Source organism: Rousettus aegyptiacus, unplaced genomic scaffold (genome assembly GCF_014176215.1).
Source record: "Rousettus aegyptiacus isolate mRouAeg1 unplaced genomic scaffold, mRouAeg1.p scaffold_m13_p_12, whole genome shotgun sequence".
NCBI classification, from domain to species: Eukaryota; Metazoa; Chordata; class Mammalia; order Chiroptera; family Pteropodidae; genus Rousettus; species Rousettus aegyptiacus.
Genome location: NW_023416287.1, coordinates 30,802,193 through 30,821,222, shown reverse-complemented (window position 1 = coordinate 30,821,222; position 19,030 = coordinate 30,802,193). Strand labels below are relative to the sequence as shown.

The window sequence follows — 19,030 nt, the reverse complement described above, 5'->3', positions numbered from 1 at the left end:
TAATGATCTACAGTGGCAGACCAAGGTGCTCTGCTGCATCTTCAGGCAGCTCAGACTGTCAGACTTCAGTTTGCATCACTGGATCCTAGTTCCCTTCTTTGGATGCTCTGGGACAAATGCGATCAGTGTCCTCCTACTTTGCAGGCCCTAATCACTTTTTTCCAAACCATCTCCTTAGCCTTCCCACATCTATTTGTCTCCCATTTTTATATTGCCACTAGACTTCTCTGTATATAGAAAGCCTATCAATGGGCTGAAAAACAGGCAGTCAGGAGAGAAGCAGGCTGTCCTTAACAGCAGAAAGGGCAGAAAGGAGAACCTGACCTAACTGAGGCTTAGAGAGCCATGCCAAGCTCAGGATCAAAGGGACAGTGATCAAAATAAGAGCCACATAAGTGTTTGTTACTAGTTTATTATATGTCTAAGCTAAATGTTGAGTAACTTTCTATTTATGTTAAAATAAATTCAAAATATGTATCCCTTACTATCACTCCCATGCTCCTGGCTTTTAATTTTTCAATGAGGGTACACACGTACATACACACTCACTCACTCAACTCTGTTGCTCATTTCCCTAGGAGATGGATGGGAACTACTTAACTTGATGGGAAATGCACTCCCCTCATGTGACCTCAAAACACGTTTTCAGTCATTTCTGACTACTACTACTTCTCCTCCACTCATCTTCAAAGCCCAAGTTCTGGCCACTCCAAATTGCTTGGTCTTCTTCCAAAAAGTCATGTTTTTTTCCCCAGTGACTTTTACATGCTGTTACCTGTGCTTAAAATGTCCTGGGCTGATTACATTCCTTCTCTAAGACTTAAGACAGATAAGAATCTTTTTGCAATCCTCCAGAAGCCCTTCCCCCAGGTGATTTGTTTCTTCCTTGTGTTCTTTTTGCAACATGCAATTGGCATCCCTGTAATACTCACCATGACACATCCTACGCATGTGTTAAAGTATCTGTCCCTGCCTCTAGGCCAGCATTTCATAACCTTTTTTTTCTGAGCCCAGTTGTTTCAAAGGAATAGATCACAGGTCTTTGAGCCCTAGGGACTCACATGGAAGGTACAGTGGTTTGAAATATCTTTCAACTTATTAGAAGATTCCACTCCCTATGAGGTTCACACTGCCAGATTGTGAATCATTTGAGAACAAGGACTGTGCCATATCTACTTTCTACTCATCCTCTGTAGTAGGCTCCAAATAATTATTGGGATTTCCTTATTGATTATTTGGCAGAAATTTTTCAAGAAATTGACCACTCTTTTAGAAAAATGAAGTCTGTAAAACAACCTCACATGCTCTTGAAAACAAATAATATGGGTAGAAAATACTGGCTAATGACAAGTGTCCAGGAACAGGAAGATTTGGAGACAGTTTAAATGGATTGCAGAAGACAGTCTCAACAAACAGCCTTGTACAGGACAGTTTGGATGTAAATGTGTTTGCAACACCCATCCCACCACCTCCCACTCCCCAGATCATGAGATGCTGGCAAAGCCCAGCCTACAAATCACTTGCTTTAACGCAAAGCAAATGCTTGTCCCTGGAAGGAAACAGCTGAAAAGAATTAATTTTCTCTGCTTTTAGAGAAAAAAACCAATATATTTTTACCTGCTAATGCACAATTACATGTGCTCTCCAGGCCTCTACAGAAGTGCTTTATTGAGGCCGCTGTATATAGTATGGTTAATAATTGTGTAAACAAAGACACATTAAGCCTTCCAGTGGAAAAACTGAGTTGTTTTTTTTTTTCCCATTTTAAGCTTGTGATTTGATACAAGTAATTAGAATATATGCAAATATATGGCATAAAAGGCCAATCTTACTATATGGGTACATTTCTTCCCTTGTAGTCTGCCCTCACTCTGCTAGTAGGAGCCTGACAGACTTTGTGAAGTTCAGGGTTTCCTGCCTTAGAGTAATTAGTAGGAAGCTGTGAGCATGGGAATCAATGAGAAACAGACTCTATATATTTAAGGAAACTCTTAAACAATTCAGAATAGGAGGCAGAGGGCCTTTTAGGGGGTTGAAATGCTGTGTGTTTGGCCAGTGGCCTTTGTGCCAAGACCGTGTCAGAATCCTTCATCCTAAATATAATCGAGGCCCACAGTTCAGCCAGAGCCTGATCATCTGATGAGCACATATGGTAATTGTTACTTCCCCATTAAGTACCCTCACCTTACTCAGAGAATGACTTCAGGTTCTTCACTATCTAGGAATAGGTTTATGATGCTGATAATTAAGTTTTGTACATGATATTACTTCTTATTGTCCAGCCACCCCTTTTTCCCTGTTTTTTTTTTAATCTTTACTATGAAATGTTTCATATATTTTTAAAAGAAGAATGTAATATATCTGTAAGTTATAAAGGATAATAATAAAATGAACACCTGTGAACCTGCCACCCAGCTTAAGAAATTGCCCATTACCCATATCTTTGAAGCCCCCATGTGGGCTTGTGTGAACTTTATATAAATGGTGTATCATATGATTTCTTTTGTGAGAGTTTTTACAGTTTCTTACATAATTAACTGAAAGGATAATGAGTCCCTTTATCATTTTAGACTTTGTTCTATCAGATCAAACTGTTCTTCAGTTGCCATTAGAACTTAAATGTGTCATTTCCCCTCCCCACTCCTCATCTTTTCAGAACAGGCAAAGCACTTTATCCAGTACTCTTTTCGTCACTGTTACCAAAACTAGCTATGGTTTAAAAATAAAAAATTTTAGATTGAATTGATACTTCCTAGAACATTAAAAAGATAAAATGTCATTTTACTGAAAGTTAAAATTCCAAACCGCCTTTTGGTTTTACTGGCATTAAAAATTTGGCGAGCACATATAAACACATGCACTTCAAAGGAGCTTCATTCTTGGGGCCCCAGCAATATCACTTATTTCCATTTCATGGCACATGCCACTGTGAGCACTTATGAGTAGGCATTCTGCTGGGCTCACACAATCATAAAAATAACCCTCAAAGAGAAGGCAAATTGGTTATTAGGCTGGTAGTGGGAAGAGATACTTATGGATGTTCATCTGATGTTAATAACTTGTCTTAAAAATATAACTAAAACTTTATTCTATGGGAGGGTCCAATGTCATGGTTGGGAGCAAATTTTTTTAGTGCTTCAGCAATGCTTTGGGATTGTTACATCTTCACTGTAGTCTTAAGAGATAGGCTGGCATATTGGTTCTTATTTAAGGATCCAATGGAAAGAACCAAATTAAGCAATTTATTCTTTGAGGCAAAATGAATAAGGCAGACACGATATTTTAGCTTCAACAACTGAATTGGATTAATCTGTTTAGGAAAGTGCTCTGAGATTTATATAATTCAGAATTAGTTTTCACTTTTAAAACACAAAGATGTAGATTATGAGTTACTGTGATCTGTTTTGTTTGCTTTAAAATAAAACTTTTCTTCCCTTAACTATCACCAATATACTTTTTGAAAACTGGAAATAAATTTTCATCTGTAATTTTCTTCTCCATCACGAGAAGTGTAGTCCTAGCTATAATCCTATAATCTAACCATGAAGTTGTTGTTGTTTTTTTGTCACAAAGTTTTCCATCTGAAATAAAGAATACAAAGATTTATGAATAGAATTCTAGTGACTATGTAATTCTTATTACTGTGGTTCTAAAACTCTCAGAAAAAAAACATTTTGACAAATTTTATAGTCAATTCCATCTGCTCAAAGCATAGAGATCACCCTAGCATGAAATAAATCCCCCAAAAAATATTTGTTGAATGAATAAAATCATGTTTCAGTAAAACGTGTTTCACTGAATTCTTTTCTTGTCAGGAGAAAACTTCCAAGCCCTAGCCAGTGGCCCCTATTTCCAGCAGTTTCTAATACAATAAAATGATAAAATAGTAAAGAATTGAAATGTCTTTCGGGGCTTGTATTACTATTTGACCCACAAAGTCCTTTTCAGTCAGCACCCTTCATTTGTCTTGAACAAATCAGAATGAGCCTTGGAATGAGGATAATTATTTTCTTGGCTTAGTATAACTGGGGTGCCTTAGAACTACATCCGCAGCCCTCCCAAGACAGTTCAGTGCTGAAAGTTTTTCAGGGAAGCACGCCAGCTCAGAGCTACTTCATGACCATAATGGGACAGGCATTATATGAATCCGAAGGATTCCATGTCAAGACAGTAAAGCATCCTCTTAGGAGCCCACAGTTGAGTTATGAAGAACCTAACAACGGGGGGCGGGGAAATCTGCAGAGATAAGAGGAGCCTGTTCTATTTACAGTTCCTCATTCTTCTTATTTTAAAAATGAACTTATCTTTATTCAATAAGGAGTAACTTAAACACTGTGCGAAATGTCCTAGGGTAAGAGATTCAATCCAAGGCTAAGGAGCAGCAGCTGACTTGGCAACTGCCCAGCCTAAGACAGTTCTGATTTTAGAGTTCTGTTTTCCTTGCAAGCAAGTCTGAGATGTGAAGCCAGACGGAGAAGTTTTAAATGGATGCGGGAGCCAGTGCAGCTGGGGGTTGTTAACAATTGGAGAACAACATTTTTTAAAAGGTGGAGTAGCTGAGGGCTTCTCTCTGGTCAGAAAAGAGAAACCGTTAGGATAGAAAAAACTTGCTTGGAACCCTGGCAAGGAAAGTTTGTTTGACTTAATTTAAACAGTATGACATTTGAATCATTTTGAGAGAGAAAAAGGTATTCTGGGGGTGGGGGTGGAGGTAGGGGAAACAGCATCAGACAAGGGGTACCTTGCAGCTCTAATAATAACCAGTGGAGGTGGTGATTTAAATGTCACTAGGAGGTAAAACCTTGCATAAGTACTAAAGGCTGTCTCCTAGAGTGGAGGGGCAAAACTAAGACTGAAGTGGAACCGTTCTTGGGCATTATACCTGTAGGTGAATTGATTTGTTGCAAAGCATTAGATATAACTTTCCAGAAAGGCTGGCCTCAAAGATTATATGCACAAATCCATTCTGAATGAACCTATAATGTCATTAACCTGTCATTCTTGTGGGACACATGGGTAGCACATTCCCTCCTAACACATTCTCCAGCACCGGAACAGATCAGCAGTCTTGACCTTTTTTCACATTACACTCGTGTGGTGTGATGTGCTGTGCTGTGTTGTGAAGTCACCTTGTGGAGAAGAATCCTGCCCAATTCCTGTGCTCATCTTTAACATGTAAAACCCATTCAGGAAATTATTTTAGCATAGCTTGGGTGTTCTGCATGTTTTCTGATGAAGATCTTTTCGTGGTCTGGGATATTCCAGTAGCCTCACAATCACTGGGCTTTGGCTTCTTAAAAAAATAAAAGCCTTTACAAATCGGTAATTGAGGTGTAAACAGTCACAGTCACCAGCCACTAGGAAAGGAATGTTGTCATTACCAAAAGTCCAGGAGCTTCTTTAAGTGGAAATGTGCTTCAGTTTGCACACCAAAGGCTACTATACATAATACTTTCACAGGCTCAGGCCAGTCACTCCAGGCTAGTCATTTACTTTATGAGTTGCTTGAGTTCATGGTCACCTATATGTAGTAATTATATGTGGAAAAATCTGATACTATGATGTAACTTCTGCCCAATTTGCAGTATTATTATTAGAATCGTTTTTAATTCTGTTGCTGTGAACTTTAATTTTTAGTGTTTGGGACAATTTCAGATTTAGCCCCTAAAATCAAAAAGCAAATTATATACTTTTAGATATCATTGATGGTAAGAAATGCTAATTAATTTTTGCTAAAATATTAATTTTTTGCTGAATATTTTTTCTCTCTATTTGAGCCAACTTTGTGGTACTCTTCGCTGGGTTTTAATTATAATTCAGAACTTAAACAGTTTTGAAAGTTTTTGTGAGGTAAACTTTACCTTTGAGGCAAATAAATGTTTTCTACTCATTTATAATTACTTATAAAGGTTTTGACTTATTAAATTTCTAGTGGAAATAAACACTAGTTTTGTTTTGATTGCTCTTCGACTATAACAGGCTTTTCTCTGAATACATGTGCTCAGTAGAAATTGAAATAGGGACTTATTCATGTCCCTTCATAATTTTTGATCATGTTTTAGTTGTGAGACATGAAACAATTTGAAAGCATTAGATCAGTTTCACATCATAATAAAGCATTCTCATCAAGGATGATTAAAATATATATGCTATTTTCCATGTCCATGAGTCTCCATTTTTTTTTTGTCCTATTTGTTTGTTGTTTTTAGATTTATATCCCACATATAAGTGCTATCATGTGGTTTTTTGTCCTTTTTTTTTGTCCAGCTTATTTCACTTGGACAATAGACTAGTGGTTACCAGAGAGTATCGGAGTATGGAGGGAGGAGGGAGGTAGATAGAGTAAAAGGGGTCAAATATGTGGTGACAGAAAGAAATCTAACTATAGGCGGTGAACACACAATGCAATGTATATATGCCTTAATGTTGAATTGTACATCTGAAACTCACTGGATTTCATTAACCAATGTCATAATAATAATAATAAAATAAAATAATAATACATATACTAATATCCCATTACATCTAATTTCAATAGTTCAGAATGTCATAAACAGAGAAGAAGTTAATCCTTCATAGATAATATAGATTAATAGGGTAGTTGAGATTCCTAGGGACATTTTTTTAAAATAGAAAATAAATAAAAATAGGACAAAATTCAGATGTTTCAGACGGCTTTACGGTGAAAAGTAGGCTGCCTTCCACTCAACGCCCTAAATCAACCAGTTCCCTCTGTAGTAGCAGCCAGCCACTGTAGCCAGTTCCTAAGATATTGGGATCTTCCAGAGAGATCCATTTGTTTGCAAACATGTTCATTTATGGTGCCCATTTATTTTCTTTAACAAAAATGGCAGCATCATCTCTATATATCATTCTCCACATTGTCTTTTATATTAGATAAACTATGTATCTTGCAGATTAGTGTTTTTTCATACTGGAGCATATCTTGTTAATGAGGTCTAAGTCAATTTAGTGAGTCACAAGCAGAATCTCTTAAATGCAGTGGGTAGACTACAAAGAACCCAATAGAATAGACCAATGAATTGCAAGTAAAATGGTAAGTATTACTTCATGAAATTTCAATAAAGAAATGTGTGTATGTGATATGTGAGGCTTTTTTGTTTTGTTATTGTTTTACTGTGGTTCACAGTTAAAAAGTTTGAAGAACATTGTAGATCGTTTTCTATTACCCATGTAGAGCTTCTTTCTTTTTTTTTAGTTGTTACATAGTATTCCGTTGTATAGAGTATCATGATTTTTAATATACTCTAACCAATAGGAAATTAAGCTATTTTCTTTCTAATTAAAACTACTTCAATGCATGTCTTTGTAAAGATGTTATTTCATACATTTAAAGACATATCTGTAGAATAAACACCTACTTGCTGAAATTTATTTGTAATCTCAAAATCACTGCTCTTGGCACTTTCACAGTCATTCGTGGACATGTGCAGAGGGGTGACAGTTTGAGTTGCCTGATACATTCCTAGCTGAGGTTAACAAAAGTGATGCTCTGCCTTCTTGCCTCAGTTCTCTTGCTGTAAACAAGTGTCCTTTTTGTGTCTGTTTCATGTCATATTTTTGCGCTTTTTGTTGATAATTTCTCTGTTTAAAATGGCCCCCAACCTGTCTAGTGTTCCTAAGTGCAAGGAGGTTGTGGCATCTTGTGGAGAAAACATACGTGTCAAATAAGCTTCATTTAGGTAAGAGTTATAGTGCCGTTGGCCATGAGTTCAAAGTGAATGAACCAACAATACTCTACATCCAGAATAAAGAAGAAATTTACCGATCTGTATGATCCTCCAGAAACTGCTAAAGTACCATCTATGGTGCATAATGAAGTCATGGAGAAGCTGAAAAAGTGAACTTGTGGATTCATGAGATGATGACTGGTAAAAAGAGTGTAGGGGACAGCATTGTTGTGAGGCCGAAAGCTAAAGAAATTCATGAGCAGGTTATCCAGTGTCAAAAGAATGTTAAACTCGTCTTGGCTATTATAAAGAAAGATGGCATATAATTATTTGTGAGAAATATATATTAAATAAGATGTCTTTAAACAGAAACACATAAAATGAGGTTGCTTATTGATTGAAAATGTTTTTACCAGAGGCTTGCAGGGAACTAACCCTGTATTTTCTTAGGAGCAATAATGCCATATTTGCTAATCCAGTGGTCAGGTGACTTTATATAACTACCATAAATTACAAGAATATATTTCGAAATGGCCGTACTCCCATCATCATTAGATGAGAGTGCTCCCTTCACCTCCAGCTAACAAAAAAATGCTGTTTCAAATCTTTATATCTGATAACCTGATAGTTGAGTAATGTTATCCTGTGGTTTTAATTTACATTTCTTTTAGTGGGTAAAATGTAGACTATCTTTTTGTGTTATAGAGCCATTCATATTGCCTTTTGTTCATATCTTTTTTTGCTTTCTCTTTGGATATTTGTCTTTTTCTTATTGATTTGTAGCAGATCTTTATATATTAAGAAAATTAGTCCTTTTCCAATGCTGTAAATTGGAAATATTTCCATAGCTTGTCATTCATCCCTTGACCTTTTTTCCCCACATGGCAAAGAATATACTACAAACATTTTTTTAATGTAGTTAAATGTATCGGTCTTGTCTTTTATGGCTTCTAGATTTTGTTATAGTTTTAAAAGCTTTCTTTAAAAAATATTTAAGAGTTGTATTCGTGTTTGATGTTTTGTGGTCTTTTGGTGTTCGTGAGGAATTTAATCCTCTTAATATGTAACACTAATCGTAAATCCTTTTCAAGCTGAGTAATAGAATAATGGAAGATCACAGGTTTAGGAATCCAAAAGTCCATTTTTAATTCCAGTTTGTGCACTCACTAAAATGGCCTAAGCGGTGTTATGTACTTTCTGTGAGTCTCAGGTTCCCCATCCAGGCTTTCTGAGTTCTACAGAAGACAGTGCCTAGCATATGACAGATTCTGAATATTAGTTCCTCTCCTGCTTTTCGAAAGTCCTTGATTAAGAAATAACTTGTTAAATTAAGACACGTATTAAAAGAAATAAAATAGGATTTTTTACAGAAATATTCTATAATTTAAATTGGAAATAATTTCTGCTGAGTTTCTCAAGCTAGCCTGCCCTAGCTATATTGCTGAACTGATCACCATAAACTGATTTGAATTGTTGGTATTAATGTCAGTACAATGTACCTCTTTTTTTGTTTGTTTGTGAAAAAGCGTTAAATCTCAATTTCTAGACATTGAGTTACTTTCTTTAAGGACTTCTGAAGTCTATATCTAGAAAATTATTGGAAACCCTTCAGTATAAAAACATTTAATGTGGTCAGCCAGCATACCCAATATATTCTGTTTGTAAGTCTGAATTTGTTATATATTATATTTCCTCAGCGTAGGCTATATTTTTAGAGAGAATAATAGAGTTTAAAATAATCAAAATTGTGTCTTTAAAAATAAATATAGTGCAGTGTTTTTATCCTTTACTTTCATGGTTAGATTGACTATATGTCTGTGAATTTTTCTTGGCTAATTCATGAGCAGTTAACTACTATAATATTTGAGATATAAAGAGAAGTTACAATTTTAGAAATACCTAAACTTTGTATTTGTGAATACAAGTACATTGTCACAACTTTAGGGAAATTCAGTAAGACTTGGGTGCCTTTGCTCTATTAAGCAATTTAGAATATCCCAGACCTTGCTCTGGACTTCAAGATTTTTGAAGTTCAAAGGAGATGTGTGAGGAAGAAAAAACATCTGGTGAAGAGAACTTGCTTTGTTGCGTGACACTGTTTTCCTGCACTCTTCAGTAGAGCGTCTGTTGAGCAGGTTGGCAGGTTTGATAATTAATTAATGATGAGGGAATGAGCCACATATCTGAGGAACTCAGTTTTGCCCCTTACTGCTTCTTTCTTCCCCACATGTCTGGCAAAACCTTCAGAGTCTAGGATCACTGATCCCACAGTTGTGTCTCAACTCAAACACTTGTCTTCAGGCTTAATTAGCTTGGAGATATAAACAGATGGATGGCCTGGGACCCAGAGGGTTTAGTGTTGAGCAATGCAGTTTTATTATCAGGGACTTTTGAAATTTTTGTTTGAGAAGTATCTCAAAACTTAAAAAATATCTTTATAAAAACTTAGAATTTTGAAAGTATGTACTGAAAGGTGACCAATTTTTGTATTTATCTCTGTATGTTTGTAAATTTTTCTTGTTGTAACTTAATTTAGATGCAATTTCAAACTTGCAGGAAAATTATGAGAATAGTACAAGGTACACCCATGATTCCTTTATTCAGATTCACCTATCGTTTTCATTTCCCCCATTTATTTTGCCACTTTAACCTCCTCCTTCCCTCCCTCTTTCCTTTACACACACACATGCACGCACAAACACACACACACATACATACATTTTTTTCTGAACTATCTAAGACAAAAATGGAGATTTCAGGGGTCTTTACTCCTAATATTTCAGTGTATATTTCTTAAGAACAAAGTCATTTTCTAAATCATGTACAGATATCAAAATCATAACATTTAATATTGATACAAACTATTATCGAATCCGTAGTCCATTTTCAAACTCCATCAATTATCTCAGTGATGTTCCTTATAACACGCCCCACCCCAGTCCAGGATCCAGTCCAGGATGACATGTTGCATTTAGTTGTTGTGTCTCTTTTGTCTCCTTTAAATGTAAACAGTTTCTCAACTTTCTTTGTATCTTTTGACTTTGATATTTTTTAAGGGTTCAAACCAGTTATTTAGTAGTGTTCCTATATCAGATTTGTGTGGTGTTTCCTCATGCAATTCTGGTTCTGCAGTTTTGGCAAAATACTGCAGAAGTAGTGGTGAGTCTCGGGGTGTCTAATCAAGAGGCAAATTGTGCTGATTTGTCCCTTACTTGATGATATTAGCGTAGATCGTTCAGTTAAAATGGAGTTCATCAGGTTTCTCCACAGTGAACTTGCATTTTGCCCCTTTAATAAGAATTTTATGGAGAGATATTTCGGGACTATGGAAATAGCCTGTTCCTCTTCAAATTTTCACCAACTAGGTTTAGCAACCATGATGATTTACTAACTCTGTTATTTATTAGTTGGCATTTTCCTGCAAGGAAGAGCTTTCTCTTCTCTTCCGTTTGTTTATTAATTTATTTGTTTGCATTAGTATGGGCTAATTGGTTCTTATTTGTTTAGTGGTAATAATTCATAATTATTATTATTTATTTTGACACTTAGATTGACAAAGATTTGGCTAGTGGGAACCCCTTCAGGCTGACCTCTGGTCCTTTTGATAAGTCCTCATCATTTTTTGAGTACTTCCTTACTTTTTGGCACAAGATGTTCCAGATTCTTTTTTTTTTTTTTTTAATTTTTTATTATGGTGACATTGATTAACGAAATCCAGTAAGTTTCAGGGGTACAATTCAACAGATTCATTTTGTGTTTTCTCTGCCCCAGCCCTAGAATTGACATTTCTCTAAGGAATCCTGATTCCTTTTCACGCAGAATGGTGTTTAGAAACCAAGACTTGCATGCACACATGCACATGTGCGTGTGTGTGTGTGTGTGTGTGTGTGTGTGGCTGTGTTAAAGGAAACTACGTTATGGAATATTACATTTACTAAATCACTGTGTACTGTACGTATGAGTGTGTGTGCATGCGCACGTGTGTCTTTAATGTTGCAAGTTTCAAACAGAAGAGCATTTATTTTACATGTAATAATCATAAGTTTTGACAAGAAAGAAATACATTTTTCATTTCACAGTAAATGGTATTACACAGTTTTGAGTACTAAATCATCTTGACATTTATGAAGGGCAAATGGAAAGTGGGGAACTGAGTGTGAAGTATAAAGCTATCTTTAACTGTTCTATTAAAAAACAAAGATCTATTTTCCGTCTGTGATCTGAATGTGCCTATTTGTGCTCTCTCCCATGGCAGTGGAATTTCTCTGGAGCCACACGACGGAGAGCATGTGTGTTGGGTACATGTCAGCCCAGGACGGGAAAGCCAAGGTAAGCAGGAAAACTGAGACGTAACCTGTAAACCGCGCAACCATTGTGTGAACCTCTAACAGGCTAAGCTGATACATATAAATTTTTTGAGCTGCTTTTGGGCAGCAGCTCTTTGATTTTTATGAGAATTTGATTAAGAACAGGTAATGATCCCAAAGAAAAACAGCCGATTTTTTTATGCTTTGATGATGAAGCAGGGAAGATTAGGAAAACATTTTTTTTCCTATCTCATTCTTCTTTGTCCATTGTGAATAATTGGAAAAGAGGAAAGTGGGATTGGGAAGAGGAAATGTGAGTGAAACTGATGGGCCGTCATGACTGGGTGATTTTGCAAGGAGTGTTGGAATAGATAAAGGAAACCAAGGCAAAAAAAAAGCTGAGTGCCTGGACTGCATTCTGCATGTGTGAGGGCACAGGTAGCTGACGTGCTTGCGAGTACAACCTGGCTCATGGTCCGGTGTGACCTGGCTCATGGTCCGGTGTGTTCCAGCATGCCCTGGCATGATGACCTCGTGGGCAGAGGCAAGGACCATGGCACACATCCTTCAGCGAGTCCCAAGGATCACATGAACACCCACACAGCCCCTCTTGAGTTGCTTGGCTTCCCTGCACTCACAATGGTTGAGCTTAGAGTAAGAAACATAATTTGTGGATTTTATTTTATACTCGCCTCATGTTCTTCTTGTTCATAAAAGTTTTAGAAACAGCTGTGGTATATGATGTTTACTTGGCATTAAAATACCTCATTTTCAAAGCTGTGAAGTTAGGCAACCTCTTGTTTAAAGGATGTGATTTATTTTGCAGAAGTAAGGAAACGTCTGATATAAACTATCTGATAGAGATTAAATCATTAACAAATTAAAGATACATGTAAGAAAGAGTAGTTTATTGCATATTTGTCATGAAACACCCATCCAGACTGGCCTCTGTACATGATCCAGCAGGCTGGCAGCGTCACAGGGCTTCTGTGAGTCCAGCGTACGAGAACACCTCATTAGACAAGGATTGGCTTACATTCGTGAAACTGTGACTGAGCTCCCCCTCCTCTTTGTATCACCCTCACCTAATACAAGATTCATATTGTATCAGCAGACATGTTTCATAATAGTATGAATAATGATTACTTTATTTCATAGATTACAGAGAAGGGAATTATAACTGCCCATTTTAAAGAGGATTTACAGGTTTAGAGCAACACTAACTTACAGAATTTTCTGTGATGATGGAAGTGTTTCCCAATAGGATAGCCATTAGCCATATGTGGCTCTTAAGCACTTGAAATGTGGCTAGTTTGCCTGAGGAACTGAATTTTAAATTTGACTTAGTTTATGTTTAAATAGCTGTATGTGGGTAGGGGCTACTGTGTTGAACAGCATAGGTTTAAGAATGAGTGGGAAAATGGTTATTCAAGTAGTCAGAACATTCTTTTCTTCCCAATGACAAAATGGTTCCCAAATATAAAATAAGCCTGATAAGCCACAAGAATCCTTGCACAAGAATGGCTTGCAGCCATTTATGTTTCTCTCACCCCTTACATGTTGACTGAGCTAAAACTGCTTTTTAACAAAAGAACGTTGTATGAGGTGGACCTTAATGCTGAAGCCAGTCTGGTGGGGTATGGTCATATTATTAAGTCCCTTGTGTTGAAATGTTCTTGTTATCCCTGCTGGTGGCCTGTGGAAGACACCTTACTATTTAACATGAAATATGGGTGGTAAAGAGAGGAGAGTCCTGCCTTGAACCCTAAGACGTTTGGCCTCCAGTTGCATTGCTTGACATCTGGTGGATGTGTTTTTCATATTGCTGGTAAATTCTCCAGCTGGTAGTCTTGATTAGGCCAACAGATACAGCTGTTCCTCTTGCCTCACTTATAAATTATGTTTTGACCTTCTTTACAGAGAGTCAATCCCTCTCCCTTTCTTTCTCCTTTGAGCCTGTGGCTACAAATGCTTTCCAAAAAAAAAACCAAAAAAAAAAATTAATGCTTTGGCTGCTGAATTCTATTGAATACACACACACGCGCGCGCGCGCGCGCGCACACACACACACACACACACACACACACACACAACCCCTATCTCTTCTGTCCTAAAGGCTGGAATTTTATTGTATTGTAAGTAAGACAAAGTTATAGATGAGAAATGAGAAGCTGGGCTCAAAAGAGAAAGGACAAAATTTATATTCTTTTTAAGAGAGTAAGCCTTTGGCCTGTCCTCCTGGTTTCCTGGCTTCTGTTAAAGACTCGTCGAATTGGTGGCACAACTGTTCAGCATAATAATCTCACATGATGTTGAGAACCATGGTAGCAAAATGGGAAATTAGACATCTTTAAAAACTTTTTAAAAATTCATTTAAAAAATATTTCTAAAAAGTTGGTTTTTTTAAAAATTTTCCCTGCTTTCCAAAAATTGTCTTTTTTGTACTTGTTACCAAATTCAGAAACTAATATATCCACCTGGCCATTTGAACATTTTATGTAAGCTGACTATGTTTAATGCAAGTTAAGGCCTTGAAATAAAGCTCATCTCAAAATCTTACTGCTTAAAAAGGCTGGATAATAATCAATATCATTGTAACCAGAATCCATTTATAATTTGAATAAACAGAGGTAGGTTCTTTTACAGGTTTCTTTTCTTTTATTAAATGTTCTTTCAATTATATCATTTAATTTTTAAAGTCTTCTGTAGCCAAAAAAGATATTTCTTTTTATTGAACAAAAATTAGGGCATTGATACCAGTTGGATTTAAAAATCAGATTGCTCATATGGTACCTAGATAGCAGTTAATGAATAGTTTTTAATAAACACACAGTGTGTGCACTAATATAATAACAACAGATGTTAAAACAGGCATAGAACTTATTCAAGGATTATAAGTGAAGCCAAGCTTTCTTTTACTATGTAGAGGTCATTTTTTATAAAAACTCGTCCTTGAAGAGGAGCAGGCTATTTTGTGGCCTTAAAGTGTCTCCCCACAGATTTCTTATTAGAGGCAGGGGGAAATAATAAGTATATAATGTAGGAACCAGGCAACAACGTGGCTGTGTGGTTAGAATTATTGTCATCAGCAAGGGGCAGCTGGACATCATATGCCTCTAGATGTGATAACTTGAGAAAGATACAACATCACTTTTGTTCAAGGGCCAGCTGTATTCTTTCGTGTGTGTGTGTGTGTGTGTGTGTGAAGTGAAATAATGTATTTGTAAAAAAAAAATTTGCTTTTTTATTATGAAAATGATATGTGCCCATCTGTTTTTTTTTCATTATTGTTGTACCTATGGTGTGAATATACCATGGTTCACTTAACAGAGCCTCTATTATTAGACATTTAGGCTGCTTATACACAATGCTGTAATGAACATCTTCATACATAAATTATTTTCTCATTATTTCTTAGAAAAGAGCCCAAGACTTGGAATTTCTGGATCAAAAATGATATATTTTTTACCTTTTGCTACATTTTGCCAAATTGCTACCCCAAAAGGTTGTAGCAATTCTTATTCCCACTAACCATGCATGGGGTCAGTGGCCTTCTTCAGGTAGCATTGGAAGTTGGTTATCAAAGGGGTCAACTGTATTCTTAAAACATGTCAATGTCATAAAAGACAAAGGCTGCAGAAATATTCAGGTCAAACAATACTGAAGAGTTGTGACAACTAAGTGCAGTAACTATCCAGGACTGGGTCCTGTACAGGAGGGGAAGCCATGCTTTTTGTTCATTATCAGGTCAATTTACAAAGCTGGAATATGGGTGATAAAAATTATGTTATCGTTATTAAATTTATTAGATATAACTGTACTGTGTTATGTAAGGAACTATTCTTTTAGGAAATACAAACTAAAGTATCCAGGGGTAAAGAACAATAATATATGCAATACCTTTTGAATGATTCAGGAAAAATAAACATGTGGATGGATGTATAGATAGCAAATTGCAAAGCAAATGGAGCAAAATATTAATTAACAATACGTGAACCTAAGTAAAGGATATATGAGTGTTCCTTGAACTATTTTGTAGTTTTGAAATGATTTTCAAATAAAAAGTTAATTATCATCCTTGGATATTATGGCACATTTGATTAGTACTTTGGGCCTTGCAGTTGAAATGAACAAGTATTGTAATGGATGCAGTGCCAGGAAGTTGGACCTGGGTTCTCCCTCTACTTCTTGCACGCTGAGAGACTTGGTGTGATCATGCTGTCTCTCTGCATCTCACAGGACTTATCTGTAAAATGGGAATAAAAATAGCTTACTATGCCTTTAGTCCTGCCCAGGATAAGGTATGTGATAGAAACAAGGAAGCAAAATCTTGTCTGAAAATAGATGACTGGTCCCCCATTAAGTCCTTCATATATGGATATATTGTATATATTATGGCCCTTCGCCCCAGTACTTGCTTCCAGTCTGCAAAATTCTAAATTCTACATGCCAGATTACATAAGCAGAAATGTTGCTATTCAATTTTCAGTAAGATTTTTGTGATGCCAATGTAGTATCTACCATGTTTTGGTGAAGACAATTTCTGGGAATTCTTTAAAAAAAAATTCTCAGTAAATATCTCTTTAGAAAGGATAGCATAGATGATATTTCCAAGAGCTTTTTGTTATAATTAACTTCTCAAATAAAGCCATAGGAGAAAGACTTTACAGTCATGTGCAGCTTAATGATGAAACATGTTTGGAGAAATTCATCATTAGGCAATTTTGTTATTGTGTAAACATCATATAGTGTACTTCAACAAACCAAATGGAATAGACCACTATACACTTAGGCTACATGGTATAGCCTGTTGCTTCTAGGCTACAAACCTATATAGCATGTTACTGCGCGGAATACTGTAAGCAGTTGTAACACAATGGTAAGTATTTGTGTATCTAAACATAGAAAAGATGCAGTAAAAATATAGTGTAAAAGATTTTATTTAGATGGTACATCTGTATGGGGCACTTTGCAGTACTGGAAGTTGTTCTGGGTTTGTCAGTGAATGGGTGGTGAATAAATGAAGGCCTTGGACATTACTGTACACTACTGTGGAATGTATACTATACACTTAGGCTACACTAAATTTATTAAGCAACATGAAATTAAGTCAAGCACAAGAAAAACTGATGCAATCAAGAGACACTGTAAACACAAGATATAAGAAGCTGCTGCTGCTATAACATAGCATACTGTTTTATAGCAGTATTTTTTTATGAGTAGAAAGAATATACTCTAAAATAAAAATAAAAATAAAATAGTAAATATGTAAAGCAATAACAGCCATTTATTATCATTATCAAGTATTATGTACTGTATATAATTGTATATACTGTACTTTTATGTTTGACTGGCAGTGCAGTAGGTTTGTTTACACCAGCATCAGCGCAAACACATGAGTAATGCATTGTGCTTTTACATTAAGACAGCTGTAGGCAATAGGAATTTTTCAGCTCCGTTCTGCTTTTATGGTACCACCATCGTAGGTGTGGTCTGTCATTGACTGAAACATCATTATGTGGCCCATAACTATATAAAACTTGAGGTACACAAGAAAGAGATCAAAAGAAGTGAGAAAGGGACTCCCACTTCTAACTAGGATGAAGAAAGTTACAAGAGACTGTTGCTCCTATTCCCAATAATGAAATTAGCTGGATGAACTGTGAAAATTATCCCAAAAGATGAATATGCTAAAAAAAAAAAAAAAAAAAAAAAAACTAAACAAACTGAATTTCAAGAAGAGAGAAGCTTTATCTAGGAGAGAAAATATACTTGAGTGCTTCATTCCTGGCAGAGCAGCAGGAAGGGGAGTAAAATCGACATAGATGAATATAAAGAGAAACCGACCAAACTTTTAATGAACAACATTCATTGGCAACATGTGAGCTGATGTGGCAGATTAAAATCTCGAGAAGCCAGTCACAGGGTGAATCTTATACCCAATATTAGTTCATCCCTGTGAAGTCTTCCGGTAAGCACACCAAAGAGCAAGGAACTGAGAGTGAGTCGTCAAGGTGCATAGGATTTTCACCAAATGCATGGCAATGGCCAAAGAAATACCGGAGGCAGAGCAGACAAGCTGAGAGGCGTATGCCATGGCACAGAACTCTGGGGGAGCTTATCAAGAGTAAAGAGAACACCTAAACATCTCAGAAAGTTGGTGCCTGACTGTAAACTAAAGGAAATCTTCCATGGTTAGAAAGCCAACAGCTAGACTATAAGACAAAGGAGTCTCCAGAGTCTCACCAGGGCTCAGATCTCAGATGGTTTAAGGGAAACTAACTGATCCAGACCTCAAAATATTAGCCAATAATGAACTTAATCTAAAACTACCAGAAAGCCCAGAACCAGCTCAACTAGAGATTAGGTAGACTCAGAGTCCTAACCTAGTGGAAAGGGTGTGTTATTTTCTTAGGATAAATATTATTTGTTTGAAATGTTATTTACTAGTTTTTACATGTAACGTCCGTCATACAAAAAAAAATTTTATGTGTCCTCTGAAGAAGTCAGAAAAAGTGATTCATACTTAAGAGAAAAATTAGTCAATACAAGCTTAACCACAGATGACCCACATGTTGGGATTAACAGAGAAGGACAATAAAATAATTATAATAACTATAAAAAGAAACAACAAAATGGAAATGGTAAACTGAAAAATATAATATTAGAAACAAAGAATTTATTCGATACGCTTAACAATAGACTGGGGTGGGAAATATGTTTAGTGAACTTGAGAACCAGTAAATACAAATTATCCAAACCACAAAGAGGAAAATGAACTTAAGAAACTAAAGGGGTATCTGTTACCTGAGGAACTATAACAAGTGGTCTAAGATATGTGCATTTTCAGTTATATCCATAAGCTTCTTAATGTTGCTCATGAGGTAGCTCTAAGGTTCTTGCATTGCTGTGAGATAATTTGTGCTAATGCCTTTTTAATACCTAGAGTAACAAGTTTAAATATAATAACTAAACATACAACTAAACTAAAAAACAGTACAAGGCACAAAAGAAAGTACTACAGATTACTCA

The 19,030-nt window shown here is 36.1% G+C and overlaps 1 protein-coding gene across 6 annotated transcripts in view; it reads left to right on the top strand.

Annotated features, from left to right (window-relative positions):
* Positions 1-19,030, top strand: part of TASP1 (taspase 1) — a 221,796-nt gene that overhangs the window by 183,736 nt on the left and 19,030 nt on the right. For all 6 annotated transcript variants that reach the window (XR_004953653.1, XM_036229670.1, XM_036229672.1 and 3 more), the window contains one exon: positions 11,947-12,020. Coding sequence is in view for 5 of the 6 variants with exons in the window: in XM_036229670.1 (XP_036085563.1) it covers positions 11,947-12,020 (74 nt within the window). In the remaining variant the exon portion in view is untranslated. The remainder of the gene's footprint in view (positions 1-11,946; positions 12,021-19,030) is intronic.